This window comes from Orycteropus afer, unplaced genomic scaffold (assembly GCF_000298275.1).
Source record: "Orycteropus afer afer isolate SDZICR_OR568_19922 unplaced genomic scaffold, OryAfe1.0 scaffold00073, whole genome shotgun sequence".
In the NCBI taxonomy this organism is placed as follows: Eukaryota; Metazoa; Chordata; class Mammalia; order Tubulidentata; family Orycteropodidae; genus Orycteropus; species Orycteropus afer.
Genome location: NW_006921660.1, coordinates 1,128,512 through 1,146,089, shown reverse-complemented (window position 1 = coordinate 1,146,089; position 17,578 = coordinate 1,128,512). Strand labels below are relative to the sequence as shown.

The following is a 17,578-nucleotide window of genomic DNA, read 5'->3' as shown; positions in this document are numbered from 1 at the left end:
TTTTAAACCTTCAAAATGGCGGCACCCTCCGGCCCGGCAAAAGTCCACAGCTCAGCCCACCTTTCTCTTCACCTTCTCCGTTTGTTCCCCAGCCTCCGTGCACAGTCCATGCAGTCCCTGGCTAGCCGGGTGATTTTTAGGTTAATTCTTAAGTCCTACCACCACACGAATCTGCGAGAGCACTGTCTCTTTAAATATCCAAAATAGCCAAGCCGCTTTTTAAACCTACAAAATGGCAGCGCCCTCTGGACTGTCCATAGGGTTTTTGAAGCTGTAATCTTTACAGAAGTAGACTGCCTCATCTTTCTGCCATGGGAGCAGCTGGTGGGTTTGAACCACTGATCTTTGGTTAGCAGCTGAATACTTTAGCCACTGTACCAAGAGCTCCTTCCTGACTTGTATAGTGTAGACCAAATAGTGAATCTAATCTGCAGGACTTTATTCATGATGTTCCTGGTGTGGGAAAAAGGCTATGATGTTACCCTACCATATCCTCCAAGGCCTGGCTCAGGTCCCACAGCTTCCAAAAGGCTGAGAGGTACTGGATGTGGTGAAAGAACATGGGTTCTGGAGTTGGAATGGCCTTGATTCAGATCTCAGCTCCATAAAGCTATGCAACCTTGCACAAATTACTCAGCCTTTTTGTGTCTCTACTTCCGCACATGCAGAAGAAAGATAACCTGCCCATCACAGGGCTCACAAGTGTCAATTACTCCTCTCTGTTTTTAACAAACTCAGCTGCTAATTAAAAGGCTGCCAATTCAGAAGTGCCTTGGAAGAAAGGCAAAGTGATCTACTTTCAAAAACATCCACCACTGAAATCCCTATGTAACACAGTTCTACTCTGACACATATGGGGTCACAATGAGTCAGAATCAACCTGATGGCAAATACCCTCTTCTATCTTTATTAATCTTGGCCTTGCCTGCATCTGTCCATCACATTTTTTTGAAACATATATTTGCACTGATGATATATGATCTACTATTGCCACTCCTCGGAAGGAAGACTGGGCAATCCTACTTCTGTAGTGATACTGCCTAAGAAACCCAAGGAGGGGTCACTATGAGTTGGGGCCGACTCAACGGCACATAACAACAACATTGCTCACTATGGAGTTGCTCGTTCTTATTTCCTCAGACAGCCACCTCCACACAGGCATGGGTTACTTCACGTAACACACAATTCACTGAGTGCATAGAATTGACGCACAAAGAGAATGTCAGAAAATGTCCCAGCAGGGTCTCTGTACTTACTACACAACCACTGGGCCTTGGGTGACCTAATCTCAGGGAAACTATTTGCTGGGGGGACATATAGCATGGAGATATATTGCCCGAGCGGCTCAAGGTAATTTTGACACTTGCCCCAAATACTCTAAACATTGTTTGCTAGTTAAAATTTCAATTCAGCTTTGAAGAGCTTGGGAAGAACTTGCTTCAACTGCAAATTCTCATAATCTACTTAATAGACTCAAGACAAATTTTCTCAGTGGAAGAACATTTGCACAGAGTCTATTAATGCTATTCAATCACATATTTGCATAAACTCAAACAGAGACCCCTCCTTGGGTTTCCAAGGCAGTATCACTATGGAAGTAGATTGCCCAACCTTCCTTTTGAGGAGTGGCTGGTGGATTTGAACTGCCAGCCTTCTGGTTAGCAGTCAAAATGCCTCAGGCACTATGCTAGAATTTAGGTATTTTGACATACAACAAAAAGGAGTATAATTCATAGCTTGCTTAGGATAAATAAGGTCCTTTGACATTCTAGACAACCTCAGGAGTTAAATTTTGACATTAAATTACAAAAACATTAAGTTAACACTATGGCTTAGTATTTATGAAACACAGAATTTGGGAAGTCCATAGGAGCTCTGGTACGTAGTGCCTAAGGCACCTGACTGCTAACCAGAAGGCTGGTGGTTCAAACCCACCAGCCACTCCTCGGAAGGAAGGTTGTGGTTGGGCAATCTACTTCCACAGTGATACTGCCTCAGAAACCCAAGGAGGGGTAGCTATGAGTTGGGTCCTACTTGACAGCACATAACAACAACAACAACATTGGCCTTATCCATGTTCCCCTGTTATATTGTAGGACAGATGCCTGTACATTCAAATGTAAATGTTAGACTTTGTTTATTTCTGATGAATCACCACCTTCTGCTGAAGGAACAATATCCCTTTGAGGGATAAGATCATCACATCAAAATTTCACAACATACACTTGGCTAGGATGCAATTTGACTAGCACAGTTGTAACTGAGGAAAGCTCTCACTTGATTCCCTAAGCCACTATGGCCAGCCCACCCAGGGCTGTACCTTCTACAACTTGCTCATTTGTGTGGCCATGTGGAAGGCACTGCCCATGCTGGCATGACTGCAGGTGTCTTTAACTTATGACACTCTCTGTCATTAATTCTAAGATGCTTATTTCCTTACATTCCCATATCCTGAAATAATATGTGCCTTATCATCAATTATGTGTCATGGTTTCATTGGAATTAGTTTTTCTTTCTTAGTGATATGTAACATAATGGTACATCTTACAACTGTTGGCATCTGACATTCAGTGGTGGATACGTTTGAGCAAAGTTTGTTGAAAAGAGGACATCTGTTACTCTATTCTTATTTTTCCACTAATTGTGATAATTAAATTAAATCCGCATTCTAATGTGAAAAATCCCCAGTTCCACAGATATTATATTTATTTATGTATCTATTTAAAAAACAAATATTGTGCATCTATTCAGTGATCAAATATATATTGATTTCTTATTCTGTGATAGGCACTGAGTTACATGTTGTTAAAATAATAGTGAATATGGTATAGTCACATTTAGGATTGCAGCAAATTATTCAAAATCACACAACTAAGAGGAAGCTATACGTCTCTGAGGAAATAACACTGATCCACACATAGGCATGAAAAAAAAATTCAAACTGTGGGAATCATGACAAAACTCACAACTATTTTTCATGAACAGACTGTAAGTGAAAAATGAAATAAAATAAATGATGGAGGGGAAACCCATAAGTTAAAAAAACTTAAGAGGCAGATCCAAAATATAGCATCAGTACCTTATATGGATCCTGATTTAAATAAACAAACTGTACAAAACTTGTAACATTTATGAGACAACTGCAAATCTGAATACTGACTAGAAATTTGATGATTTCTAGTTGAGAAATTTCTGTTAATTTTTTCAAATGTAATGACTCTGTGCTATTTAAATTTTTCAAAGATAGATATTGAAATATTTATGAAAGTTGTGATATGGTATATGGAATTTGCTTCAAAATAATGAACTGAACCACATGAAATTGTATTTGTAAGTCAAAAATCACTGAATATAAGCAATTTGTATTAGAGATAGGGAGTGTGTACTAATGAAACGAAATTGTTGGCCATGGGCTGATTAATGTTGAAACTGAATTGATGGTCTATGGGATAAATTATGCTCATTTTTAATGTGTATAAAACTTTGTTGTTGTTGTTATTTGCCATGAGTCAGCCCCGACTCATAGCGACCCCTCCTTGGGTTTCTGAGGCAGTATCACTATGGAAGTAGGAATGCCCAACCTTCCTTCCAAGGAGTGGCTGGTGGGTTTGAACCACCAGCCTTCTGGTTAGCAGTCAAGTGCCTTAGGCACTATGCTACCAGAGCTCCTGTATAAAACTTTACACACAAAAAAAAACTTTACACATAAAAAATTTAAAACAAAAGTTAAGCCTTAATACTGTAAATCCACTGGCAACAAGTCAATTCTGACTCATAACGACCCTATGGCGCAGAATTGTTTCATGGGGTTTTCAAATCTTTGTGGAAGCAGACTGCCTCATCTTCCTCCTGCAGAGCAGCTAATGGGTTTGAACTGCCAACCTTTCAGTTAGCAGCCAAATGCCTTAACCACTGCACACCCAGAGCTCCTTTGTAATACTGTGCTATATTTAAAACAGTCACAAACTAAAAATATCAAAAGTGAAACTGGAAATATCATTGATAAAATATAGAAATATAGTCTGCCTAAAATATCTATTTTCCATTGTAGAGGTAAATTATCTCTAACATTTTTAGCAATTTATCTAAGTTTTCACTCAAAAAATCAAACTGCCTTCACAAATCTAACTTTATATCTCAAATATTTTGTATTTTCTCCACCATTTCAACTATTGATCTGTTTTTAAACATTGCGCTGGATGGTTTGGTTTTATCTTCAGCAGTTATTCTAGATTAGAAATCAGAATATTTGGCATTTCATTCAAGCTCAGTTTTAAGTAACTGTGTGAACTTGAGCTCATGTCACTCAACTCTCTCAAGCCACAGTTTCTTTCTCTGCAAACCAAGGGCAGTCAACTGGATAATCTCTCCGATGGTCTGTGGATCTATGAGTATAACAGCTGCTCTTCGCTTTGCAATTGTAGTTCATCCCCAATTCTGCCAAGAATATCTGGCTACCCTCTCATACTTAACAAGTGCTACTCAATCTTCTCTACAGCACACAACAAAAACAACAACACAGAAATCTATAGTACAAAGACCTTTCAAGCATGGAAGCTGAGTAGAATTAACTGTAGGGAAAGGGGGAGTTCAGACTATACACCCTACTGAAAAGCACATCTCCCCCGCCACACACACACACAGAAACACACACACCTCTTAGAAAAACTCTTGGGAGTTATGAGAGTTGGTTCTGTAATGAAGTAACTCTGTAATAAAGTGGCTGCATTGACTACTGTGTACCCTACCTAAAAGCCTGTCATTGAATATATACAATATATAAAAAATATATTATGCATATAATACATTTAAATATAATTACATGACATTTCACACATTTTAAAGTATATTTAATAGGCTGAAACATACTTAGTATTAGCATATATTAGCTGGTTGTTGGAGCTTAGCTGAAACTTTGTCACCAGCTGACCACAGTTGTGGAGACCAGATGGAAGCCTGAGACTGTAGAGCTCAGTGTGAATTTGTGGACTTCATTCATAAATTTCTCAGTGAAACTGGATTTAGCAAGGGATATGTGGGCATGTGTCTGCAAGTGGTTACATGCCAAAGAGGAGACATGTATAGCATATAAAACACAATAGCAAAGGAAGAAAAATTCAACATTTCACAGAGATCGTATTACTTGGTTTTATGAAACAGTATGAATCATTAATGTGCTTTGGCCTTCTCTCTGAACAACCAAAGATTACCTTGATTTGCTTAACTCTGTCTTCTTTTTCTGTCTTTGGTTTCTTTCCTATGACCACAAAAGAAGAGTTTTACATTAATTCAGGAAGAACATACAGAGAAATATTTCTCCTGAGTTAAACTGCTTCTAAAATTCTTAAAGAACCAGTTGCTTTAGTCTGTACATGGTCAAAATTCTAAGTGTTTCTTTTATTGCTTTTGATAACCTGAAAGCCATTTTCCCAGCCAGGGGAGGACAGAATCATCATCTACAGTATGAACAGGGGTGCTACCCTTGGAGTGAGTACAGATATGGAAAAAAAGACATCATGGAGTCAGTGGTCAGTTTTTCAGTCAATAAATATCTTTATCTACCTTTCTTTGAAGGTCGTTCAGATAAGGGCAACATCCGGTACACTCTGAAGGCATTATTTCCCTTCTTTATGCTTTTATCCTTGACTTCTTCAATATCAGGCAAGGAGTTCATGGCACATCGGAAATTTGCCTTCCATGTTTTTGGATCAGGTTTATCTACTCCTGGTTGATGCTTTCCTAACAAAACAGTCAAAAGTTAAGAAAAAGAGGAGAAAATTAGATACTGAATAAATATTTCTGGAGAAATAGTACTGCTGGTCAGATGGTACAGATAAAGTTTCTAATTCCTGGCTGTAACTAGAAGAACCAACTATCCTAGTGGGCCTGGGACTAAGGGAGTTCTCAGGATGGAAGAATTTTAGTTTTAAAGCCTAGGCAGTTTCGGGCAAACCAGGACATGTTGGTCACTCTGACGATATTAAATAATTTGATGGAAAATGATGATGGTAGAAGAATGAAGAATTAACACAAGTGGTACAGGAGACTAAGAGGCCAACAAGCAAAAGACACGTGTATTTCTCTTTTTCTTCTGACTCTCAAATATAAAAAACCTCATTCTACTAAATAGCTTTCTACTTAAATTTTGTGATAAATATATTCCTGACTGACTTTCAGAAGCTAAATTCAATCCAAGTTTCTACCTCTAGAACAAATCACTCTATTCCCCTGGTGCACAACTGGGGAACTTATCAGAATACCACATTTACAAGAAATTTAATGATTGAAATCTATGAGATGTGTGCAACATGGTGTTAAATGATGAAGTCTGTACCCATGTGTCCTTGATGTACCTGAAATAAGTCACAGATTTTTCATAGCTATTGTCATGTGTCCATAAGCCAGGAGATTTTATAGGTGTCATGAAAACAAAAATAGATGACAGTGCATATGTCTGTAACACTGCAGGGGGTTGTAATACCTGTATGGATTGCCCAGTTTCTAAAGAGTGGAGCATCTTTTTCCACATCCCACCCATGTCTAGCCGCATGCATCCAAGGGATCTGAAAAATCTTCTTTTCCTAGAGGGGGGGGAGAAAAAAAAGTAAAGAAGGACTGCAGCCATGGGTTTTAGTCTGTTATTGAAGAGGGTTCTTGAGTTCTAACTAGTAAGATTCCCCACTAAGCAACACTGAATTTGCTGACTAGCTATATTGTAAAATCTATTATAAATTAAATCCACTCTCCTACTGGGACCTAAATCTTGACAGTCTACCTAGAGTGAGAATCAGAGCCTTGTGGAGTCAGGCAGAGTAGGAATACATTGCAAGGTCCATAATCTGTGCCTCTTCTCTTTTAGAGGACCCCAGAGAACTGGCAACTGCACGAAAGTACTAGTGCTAATTTTTCACACAGCTTATTCCCACATTGGTAACCTGAAACTCCAGCTGCCTTGGGTAAATTAAAATTTACGTAACTTTCCAAAATAACACCAATTTGTGCTGCTAAAGGGAAATGGAGGTATTGTCACAGAGACCATGCATCACAATTTTCTCGGTGTATCTAACAAAAATTAATTATTTTTAATGCACTAATTCCTCTATGTAGACAACTGGTCAAGTGGTTAAGGTGATGGACTGCTAAGCCACTGTGCTCTGGACATTCCTCTAGGTCTACTGCCCTGTGTGAAACACAAAGAAACACAAAGATGTATAGACTTCATGGAGATGACACTCTTTTTCTAGAGAAAAGTCCCTCAATACATTTTTTCTTATCTCAGACGCTTTCTGTCTCTCATAGAGCCTGAGAGGTAACTCAAATTTGCTTAAACAGATGCTGCCAAACATCATTAGAAACTAATGCTTTAGAAACAAAGTTATACTCATAATAAAACTCTGTATGTGAAACCTGGTTTGACTAGCCCTTATGACAGTACTAGCAGTTAGTCCCTGTGGCACTTTGCATTTGACTAAACATGTCCCCATGGGTGTCAGCTTTATTTCTTACAACAACCTAATGAGCTAAGTATGTGCTATTATTTCCATTTTACAGATGAGGAAATTGAGGAACAGAATTGACTTATTTAGTCAAGTGATAGTAAGTGTCTCAACTCAAAACCAGGGTAACATGATCCCATATTAACTTACTTAAGCACATCAACTTGTCTCTCAAGATAATCTGGGTGGATCATAAGAATCACTGGGGAAGCTTTTATATTTAGAAGATTCCTTGTTCTATGGCACAACTGTTGACTCAGAAACCATGAGGGATAAAGCCCAAGAAACTGTATTTTCTTGGGAAAAAAAGTGAATAGTTCTAATAATTTCTAGGTATGGGGACTCCTCCATGACATGCGGGTAAAGGGAAGAAAACGTCACTAGGGATTTTCCACCACTTTGGTCTCACACAATGAAGTATCGAAAGGGTCCCAAATATCTCAAAAGGGGCCAGTGCCTCGCCACAGAACAAATTACAAAGCCTGAACAACTATATTTCAGAATATTTAAGAGCTTCCCAAAAACTGTTAAAACGGAAAAATCTACTGTGTGTAAAAGTAGGTTAATGAAGAAGAACTGAAAGTCAGAGACTGCTTCATAAACTATTCCTTATTCATTCTGTAGCACCCAAGGAGATAGCAGGGTTTCAGGTTAGCCATTTTTAAAAGGGCAGTGATCAGAAATGGGCTGGGTAAATTTTTATTTTTTAATGTAGGCAAAAGTCAGAGAAAAATTGCTTGATACAGTTTTTTGATGTTCACATGAAAATGAACAAAAATGAAAAGGGATTTTTCCTGAAGTGCACAACTCAGAATCTAAAGACTTTATGCTTAAAAACATAGACCCTTAAAGAACGTGCTGTTGTATTTTTGTTCAGTATGGTATGGCACAATCTGAACTCAATTTCACAAGACACAAGGTTGATCCTGATCAGTTGGAACTTTTAAAGAATTTACATGTGTACATGCACATGTCCACGTGTGCACATGCACACACACACACACACCAAACCTAGTTTCCCTGAAGAAACATGGTAGCACAGTGGTTAAGGCATTCAGCTGCTAACTAAAAGGTCAGTAGTTGGAATCCACCAGACGCTCTGTGAGAGAAAGATCAAACAGTCTGCTTCTGTAAAGATTTACAGCCTTGGTAACCCTATGGGGCAGTCCTACTCTGTCCTACAGAGTCCCTAAGAGTTGGAATCAACTCGATGACAGTGGGTTTTTTTGTTTTTTTTTTTTTTTTTAGTTTAGTCTCCTGTAAACAATGCCAAAATCATGAAACCACAAAAGTCATGGCTGACCTTAGCAATATCCACTACGAATCCTCGTGGAAGCACTCAGAGTATAAACATCAACAAATAAAATGAAAAATAATACCTATTCAGTAGAAATGTGGAAATGCAGTAAAGTACCTAGAAATTCATATTTTTTCCATTTATCTCTCAACCGCGGTGCTGTTTCCCTGGGGTCAATTATAAAATATGTGCCCTATAACTATATGCAATAAATTTCTTAAAAACATTTGTTGAGGAATTACAAAATACTGGAGTCTGGAACTAGAAGTTCCCATGTCTGCACAGAATGTCACCACCAAACCCCACCCCCACCAAAAACAAAACAAAACTGTCACAATCAACCTTGTTGGAACTTCAGAAAATATTCAAAGCTTTACAGCACTCAAGCAAATACTTAATCATGAAAAGGATGATTGAAACATGGTAGAAAAGCTTTATGGCATTTTAACTGATCTTTTTTCCCATCCCCACCTTCCCCAACTTGGTGGAGGTCTTAAAGACCACACTCTAAATTCTCTGGTGAGTTCCTGCTTCAAGAGGTAGCAAGCAGAGCAGACCTTGTTTTTAAATAATTGTGTTTGTCTGTTTTGATCTGTTTTTGAGGTTCTCTGAAAAACCAACACAAAGAACTCTGAGGACAAAGAAGTGTCTATACAAAGGGATTTCTCAAAAAACATTGAAAGGCAAATGAACTAGACATTGCCACCTGGAGCAAAAAACAGCAGTTTAGACATAGTTTATTGGATGCCATTGACAAAAAGCCTGGGAGGAAAGGTTGGGGAGTGAGATAATTTAGAGAATAGGGTTTTGAAAAGTTTGCACATATTTCTGGGAATTTAGAAGGTCCCGTGCAAGCCCAGGATGGGGCACATGCTCAGAAAAGACCTAAGACTCCAAATGCTTACTACCTGACCTTCAAACTCTGTACAAATAGTGAAGGCAGAGGCAGACGTAGAAACTGTCCAACTGAGTACTGAAGGCATGCCTTTAGTACACACACACAGCCCAACTGCAAATACTGAAAGATTTTTCTTTTTTCTTTTTTTGGGCTCCAGGTGCTTCAGAAAAATCTCTGTCAAATCACAAGCTGACCACTAAGCCAACAGAATAGAGTTCAATAATCCCAATAAAGAATATGGTCATTGCAAAAATAGTTCAGAAAAGTCACTAAAAAAACAGCTATAACCCACAGCAAGTAGCAATAACCAACCATGGGGCCAGAGGAATAATCTGAGTCCCAGAGTTACTGCATTATAACACTCAAAATATCCAGTTTAAAATAAACAAATACAAAGCATTAAAAATTAAGAAAGTACAGCCCAGTCACAGGAAATATAGAAACAAACAAATTGTCCCTGAGGAAGCATAGGTATTGGAGTTACCGGGCAAAGACTTTAAATATGCTCAAAGAGCTAAATGCAGCCATGGACAAATAATTAAAGGAAACCAGAGAACAACGTCTCACCAAGTAGAAAGTATCAATAAAGAGATCGTAATTATTAAAAAAAATCAAATATAAATTCTGGAACTGAGATGAAAAATTCCCCAGAATGGGTCAAGAGTGAGAAGGTAGAAGAAAGAATTACCAAAAATGACAATGTTGTTGTTGTTTGCCATCGAGTCGGCCCCGACTCATAGCGACCCCTCCTTGGGTTTCCGAGGCAGTAGGTCAATTGAAATGATCCAGTCTGAGGAGCAGAAAGAAAAAATGAAGAAAAAGGAACAGAACCTAGGAGACTTGAGGGATACTATCAAGAGCAACATACACATAATGGGAGTCTCAGAAGAAGAGGGAGTAAAGAAATAGACAAGAAAGAATATTTGAAAAATTTAGCCAAAAACATTCTAAATTTGATGGAAAGAAACTGAACCTACACATTCAAGAAACTTCAACAAACTCAAAGAGATCCACACAGAGACATGTTATAGTCAAGTTGTCAGAAGACAAAGAAAATCTTGAAAGCAGCAAAAGAAAAGCATCTCATCATGTACAAGTGATCTTCAATAACATAAACAACTGATTTCTCATCAGAAACTATGGAAGCCAAGGCAGTAGGGTAGGATGTCATATTTAAAATGCTGAAAGAAACAAACTCTCAATCAAGAATACGACATCTGGCCAAAATATCCTTCGGAAGTGAATAAGGAGTTAAAGAAAAGATGAGAGCTAGTCACTAGTAGAGCTTTCTTACGAGAAATACTAAACTCTTCAGGCTGAAATGAAAGGACACTAGACAGTAACTTAAAGTCATACAAAAAAATAAAGAACACCTGTAAAGGTAACTATATAGCTAAAAGTCAGTATTGTTCTTTTCCTATATGAATTAAAAAATAACTGTATAAAATAATAATTACAAATCTATGTTAATAGGCACACAATATATAAAGATGTATTTTGTGACAATAACAACATAAAGAGAAGAGAAGGAGATATCTGCCAAAATTAAAACCACTGCCATAGAGTTGATTCCAACTCATAGCAACCCAGGAGAACAGAATACTACTGCCTCACAGGGTTTCCAAGGCCGTGTGTATCTCTATGGAAGCAAACTGCCTCATCTTTCTCCCACAGAGTGGCTGGTGAGTTTGAACCACTGACCTTTTGCTTAGCAGCTGAATGCTTTAACCTCTATACCATCAGAGCTCCTTGGAGCATTATGGGAATAGTTTTTTGCTACTCCATTGAAACTAAAATGGTATTAATTCAAACTACATTGTTGTAAGTTTAAGATGTTAACAGTAATCTCTGGATAACCACAAAGAAAATACCTAAAAAAAAATTGTGTCCAGAAGGGAGTCAAAGTAGAACACTCACCAAAACAAAAATCTCACTGCCATGGAGTCAATTCTGACTCAGAGACCCCCATTGAGTTTCCAAGACCGTAAATCTTTATAGAAACAGACTGCCTCATCTTTCTCCTACAGAGTGGCTGGTGGATTCAAACCATTGATGTGTTGGTTAGCACATGTTGGTCAAATGCCTTAACCACTACACCACCAGACCTCCTAAGTGGCACATTAGGAGGGGTGGGAAACAACAGTAAATAACAAAAGAGGGCAACAATGGAGAAACTGAGCAACAAAATAAAAGGCATATAGAAAACAAATAGCAAATAGCAGCAGTATGTTTTCCCTTATCAATAATTATTTTAAATGTACAAGAATTATACTCTCCAATTAAAAAGCAGAGAGAGTGGCAGAAAAGATAAAAACACATGATCCACCTATACAATGTCTACTAGAAACTGACCAGATACAAAGACACAAATAGGTTGAAGATGAAAGGATGAAGAAGATAGTCCATATAAATAGTTAAAAAAAAAAAAGAGAGAGAGAGAGAGAGGGAGCTGGAATGGCTATACTAATATTAAATGAATAGATGTTAAGTCAAAAACTGTTACAGGAGGCAAAGAAGAACATTATATATTGATAAGAGGGTAAATATATCAAGAAAATGTAACAATTATTAATATGCACACACTACAACAGTGTCCCAAAATATATGAAGCAAAACTTGATAGAACTAATGGGAGAAATATATAGTCGAACACTAATAATTGAAAACTTCAATACTTCACTTATAATAATGGACAGAACAACTAGACAGAAGATCAATAAGAAAACAGAGGTCTTCAACAGCACTATAAATCCACTAGATCTAGCACTAACACTAGCAGAACATGCCACCCCCAAAATAAACCAGAATATACATTCTTCTTAAGTGCATGCAGAACATTCTCCAAGGCACACCGTATGTTAAACAAAGAAAAAAGTCTCATCAAATATAAAAAAAAAATGAAATCACACAAAATAGCCTCTTCAACCACAACAGAATGAAACAAGAAATCAGTAACAGAAGGAAAACTGGAAAATTCACAAATATAGGGAAATGGGTCAAAGAGGAAATCACAAGAGATTAGAAAATATGTAGACAAATGAAAATAAAAATACAATATACCAAAACTTTTAAGATGTAGCCAAGTAGTGGTTTGAGGAAAATTTATACCTGCAAACACTCAAATCAATAACTTAACTTTACAATCTTAAAGAACTAGAAAAAGAAGTGCAAACTAAACACCAAGCTAACAAAACAAAAGGACAAATAAAGATTTGGGAGGTGATACACAGAATAAAGGATAGAAAGTAAAACAAAAATTTAGTTATTTAATCAATAAGATTGATAAGCTTTTAGCTAAACAGACTAAGGAGAAAAGAGAAGATTTAAATTACCAAAATCAGAAATGAAAGTAGCAACATTTCTACTAACTTAATAGAAATAAGAAGGATTATGAGAGTATTCCATGACAAATTGATATACAGTAACAAATCAGGTTACCTATATGAAATGGAAAAATATCGAGAAACACACAATCTCTACTCAAGAAGACATAGAAAATCTAAACAAGCCTCTAACATGCAAAGAAATTGAACCAGTAATCAAAAACCTTCCAACAAAGAAAAGCCCAGGACCAGATGGCTGCACTGCTGAATCCCACTAAATATTTAAAGAAGAATTTACACCAGTACCTCTCAAACTCTTTAAGAAAAACAGAAGAGGGGGGAACACTTCCTAACTCATTCTACAAGGCCAGAATTACCCAGATACCAATGCCAGACAAAGGCATCACAAGGAATGCTGGTCTGTAGTTTTCTTTTCTTATGAATAAGGGTGTAAAAATTCTCAGCAAAATACTAATAAACCAATTCTAGCAGCATATTAACAAGATTATACACCATGACCAAATGTGATTTACAGTGTTCAACATAACAAAATCCATCAGTGTAACACAGCAAGTTAAGAGAACAAAGAATCACATGACTGTCAAAGGCATAAAAAGCATTTGACAAAATATAACACCATTTCATGACAGAAATGCTCAAAAAACTAGGAATAGAAAAGAGACTTCTCAACGAGGTAAAAAGTATTCATGAAAAACCCATGGGTAACACACTCAAAGGTGAAAGACTGAAAGCTTTCCCCTAAGATCGGAAAAAGACTAGGATGCTTGCTTTTGCCTCTACTACTCAACACTGTACTGGAAAAAGAAAGAAAAGGCATCCAGATAGGAAAGGAAGAAGTCAAACTATCTCTGTTGGCACATGACATGATCCTATACAGGGAGAAACCAAGAGAATCTATTAAAAACAACCATTATACCTATTAAATAAATTCAGTAAAGTTGCAGAACATAACATAAACACACAAAAATCAATTGTGCTTCTATACACTAGTAATGAACAATCTGAAAAGGATATTAAGAAAATAATTTCACTTACAATAGCATCAAAAATAATGAAATTATAGAAGTAAATTTAACCAAAACCAAAACCAAACTCACAGCAATCCCCATAGGATTTCCAAGGCTGCAAATCTTTAAAAAAACAGACTGCCTCATCTTTCTTCCACAGAGTGGCTGGTAGGTTCTAACTACTGGCCTTTTGGTTAGCAGCCAAATGCATTAACAATGTATCACCAAAGTTCCATCATTAATCATTAAAAAACCAAACTCGCTGCCGTTGAGTTGATTTTAACTGACAACGACCCCCACTGGGTTTCCAAGGCTATAATCTTTATTGAAGCAGACTGCCTCATCTTTGTTCTGTGAAGTGGCTGGTGGGTTTGAACCACCAACCTTCCAGTTAGCAGCCAAATGCTTTAACCACTATACCACCATTGTTGTTGTTATGTGCCGTCAAGTCGGATCTGACTCATAGTGACACTCCTTGGGTTTCCGAGGAGGTATCACTATGGAAGTAGATTGCCCAACCTTTCTTCTGAGGAGAGTGGCTGGTGGGTTTGAACCGCAAGCCTTCTGGTTAGCAGTCAAGTGTCTTGGGCACTACGCTACCAATGCTCCCATATCACCATTAGCGAAATGCAAATCAAAACAATAATGGGATACCCACTTCACACCCATCAGAATGCTTAGAATTAAAAACAAAACAAAGTAACAAGTGTCAGTGAAAATGTGAGGAAACTGGCACAAGCATACACTGCTGATGGGAATGTAAATGATACAGCCATCAGAACAAATAGCTTAGTGAGTTTTTCAAAAAGTTAAAGAGAATTACCATGTCACCCAGAAATTCCACTCTTGGGTATATTACCCAAAATAACTGAAAGAAGACGTTCAAACTATCGCTTGTTCATGAATGTTCATAGCAGCACAGTTCATAATAGGCAAAAGGTGGAAACAAACCAAATATCCATCAACTGAGAAATGGATAAACAAAATGTGGTCTGTCCATACAGTGGATTATTACTCATTCATAATAAAGAATGGAGTACTGATACATTCTACACCATAGATGAACCTTGAAAACGTTATGCTGAGCGAAAAAAGTCAGACACAAAAGCCACATATAAAATTATTCCATTTATTCAAATTATTCACAATAGGCAAATCCATAGAGACAGAAAGAAAATTAGTGGTTTGAGGGCAAGGGGAATGGAAATGGAGAGCAACTGCTTAATAGAGTTTCCTTTCAGGGTGACAAAAAAATTCTGGAACTAGATAGGTGGGAAGGTTGCACAACACTGTGCATGTACTTAATGCCACCGAACTGTATACATTATCATGGTAAATTTTTAAAAAATACATGTAACTTTTAAATAGTTCTTCATATTTCAGGAAAAAAAGAAATACCTAATAAATGAATCAAAGATACCTTTAAAAAAAGAAAAACATATTGAGAGGTAAACAAGATGAGATTCATTTTAAAACTGAGAAAGATTCTCACCAGTACACAATCTGGCCATAGGTCACTGTGACAGTGTGTCTGTGTAGACTGTGATGTTATTATGTACCAGGAGGCTTAAAAGCCCCAAGTGACCAGTCCTGCACACACGATGGCTGTATGGACCTATACACAAGGATACTACATACCAGAGTCCATACATATTGACATATATATATAGAACTTGGCCCAGCAGAAGACAGGAGAAAATGTCTTCTCATAATATCATTAAATAATTATTGATAAATGTATTGATATTATTAATTTATTAATTATTTATTGTTATCTATTCAAACATTTGTTATTTATTATGCTATTAATAAATATTGTTAATTAATGATAATATTATTATTAATTTTGTCCCACTGATGATGGCATTGTGGATATATAAGAAAATGTCCTTATTTCTGAGCACTGCCTGAATTCAGAAACGCATTTAAGATTATCTCGAGGAATGCAGAACAAACATACCCCAGCCACAGTGGAAATTAATGCTATTATCTCCCTCTGCATCTTCTTTCCCCAAATGTTTGTAAGATTTTCCAATCAATGGCTCCTTTTCCATGGACTCGTAACCCTGTTCAGAGATAGCCTGGTGTTTACACAGGAACAAGCCTGCTTTCAAAGTGAAGGGCAAGTTGCGGAGCTACATAATGATGGCTTGGACCTAGGTTTAGATTCCCAGATGCAGGCTAATCCTCAATATGAAGTAAGAATTTCGGTGACCAGAGCGGGAATTAGGCAGAGTTATAAGAGAAACAATGAACCTGGATGTGGCTGCCCCTTCCTTCCTCAAGAAATGGCCCAGGGACACCCAAGGAATCATTTGCATAAATCTAGAACTGATCTGGTCTCTTCAACAAGTCAACAGCAAGAGGATAAAAAAGGAATGGGTACTGTTCACATCAGGAGAGACTTGGAGTCGTAACAACCACACAACCTATAGACCTTCTTTGGACTCTGACCTGAACAAATCAACTGTAAAAAGAGATGTGGGGAATACTCAAGCATTGTGAATATGTATGGGGTAGTGGACGATAATTCTTAAATTATTATTAACTTTGTCCCATTGATGATGGTATTGTGGATACATAAGAGAATGTCCTTACTTCTTAGAGATATAGACTGTTAGGGAATTGCTTTTAAATATGAGACACACATGAAACAAACTTATAGTAATTGTTAAATATAGATGTGAACACATGAGAATATACTATACAAACAGTCCTTAGTTATGAACATCCAACTTACAGACAATTCCTATTTGCCTTTTAATGCAGGGATTCAGACCAGTCCTGCCATGGCCAATGAAGCAAAACAGTAACAGACCAGAACTTTTACAATTTGGGTGATTTGTCTCACTAACTGGACCAGGAAAATTTAGGGGTTGAAGCCCTGGAAATGGGAGACTTGGAAGAGTCGTTGTGAGGACTTTCAGGAGCTTGGTGTCATGAGATTGGATTATTGGCAGGGCTATGGAGAGCCACACACATTCAAAGCAATGCAGTGAGCTGCCATTTTTGAGAGGGCACTGCCATCTTTAAAGCTTTGCTTTAATGTTATGTAAATTTGCCCTCACATTCAAACAATTGAACCAACCCTACTCATAACAAATGCTTCATCACAATCACCTTCACTTGCTGCACATTTGGCTTTTAAATCATTGAAAAAGCTTTGAGATTTTTCTTGCACAAAAGTATGACTAAACAAGAACTGTGTGTGCCTGTTCCAGCTGACCTACAAATTCTTAAAGACAATGTTAGAAATGGATCTCATATGTAACCCGGAGGCTGTCTGTACTATTCTTACTAGTTACTAGACTATCCAAACATACTATGTACATTTGCAAATATTCATAATAAAAAGTAAATGGCGGAGGCGGGGCAAGATGGCAGACTAGGCAGAAGGATTGCACAGACCCTCTTCAACAAAGAAAAGGGAAACCAATAAATACAGACACAGAAGATAATCTTGGACCCCTGAGCCTTGAAGGAAAGGATGCAGATTTGGACTAAACCCCAACTAGCAGAAGAATTTGCGTGAAAAT

The 17,578-nt window shown here is 37.4% G+C and overlaps 1 protein-coding gene across 1 annotated transcript in view; it reads right to left on the bottom strand.

The window, feature by feature from the left end:
• Positions 1 to 17,578, bottom strand: part of IRF2 (interferon regulatory factor 2) — a 78,707-nt gene that overhangs the window by 48,182 nt on the left and 12,947 nt on the right. The window contains exons 2-4 of the mRNA XM_007940873.2: positions 6,482 to 6,581; positions 5,563 to 5,739; positions 5,211 to 5,257 (exon numbers count right to left, since the gene is read on the bottom strand). Of these exons, the coding sequence (XP_007939064.1) occupies positions 5,211 to 5,257; positions 5,563 to 5,739; positions 6,482 to 6,581 (324 nt within the window). The remainder of the gene's footprint in view (positions 1 to 5,210; positions 5,258 to 5,562; positions 5,740 to 6,481; positions 6,582 to 17,578) is intronic.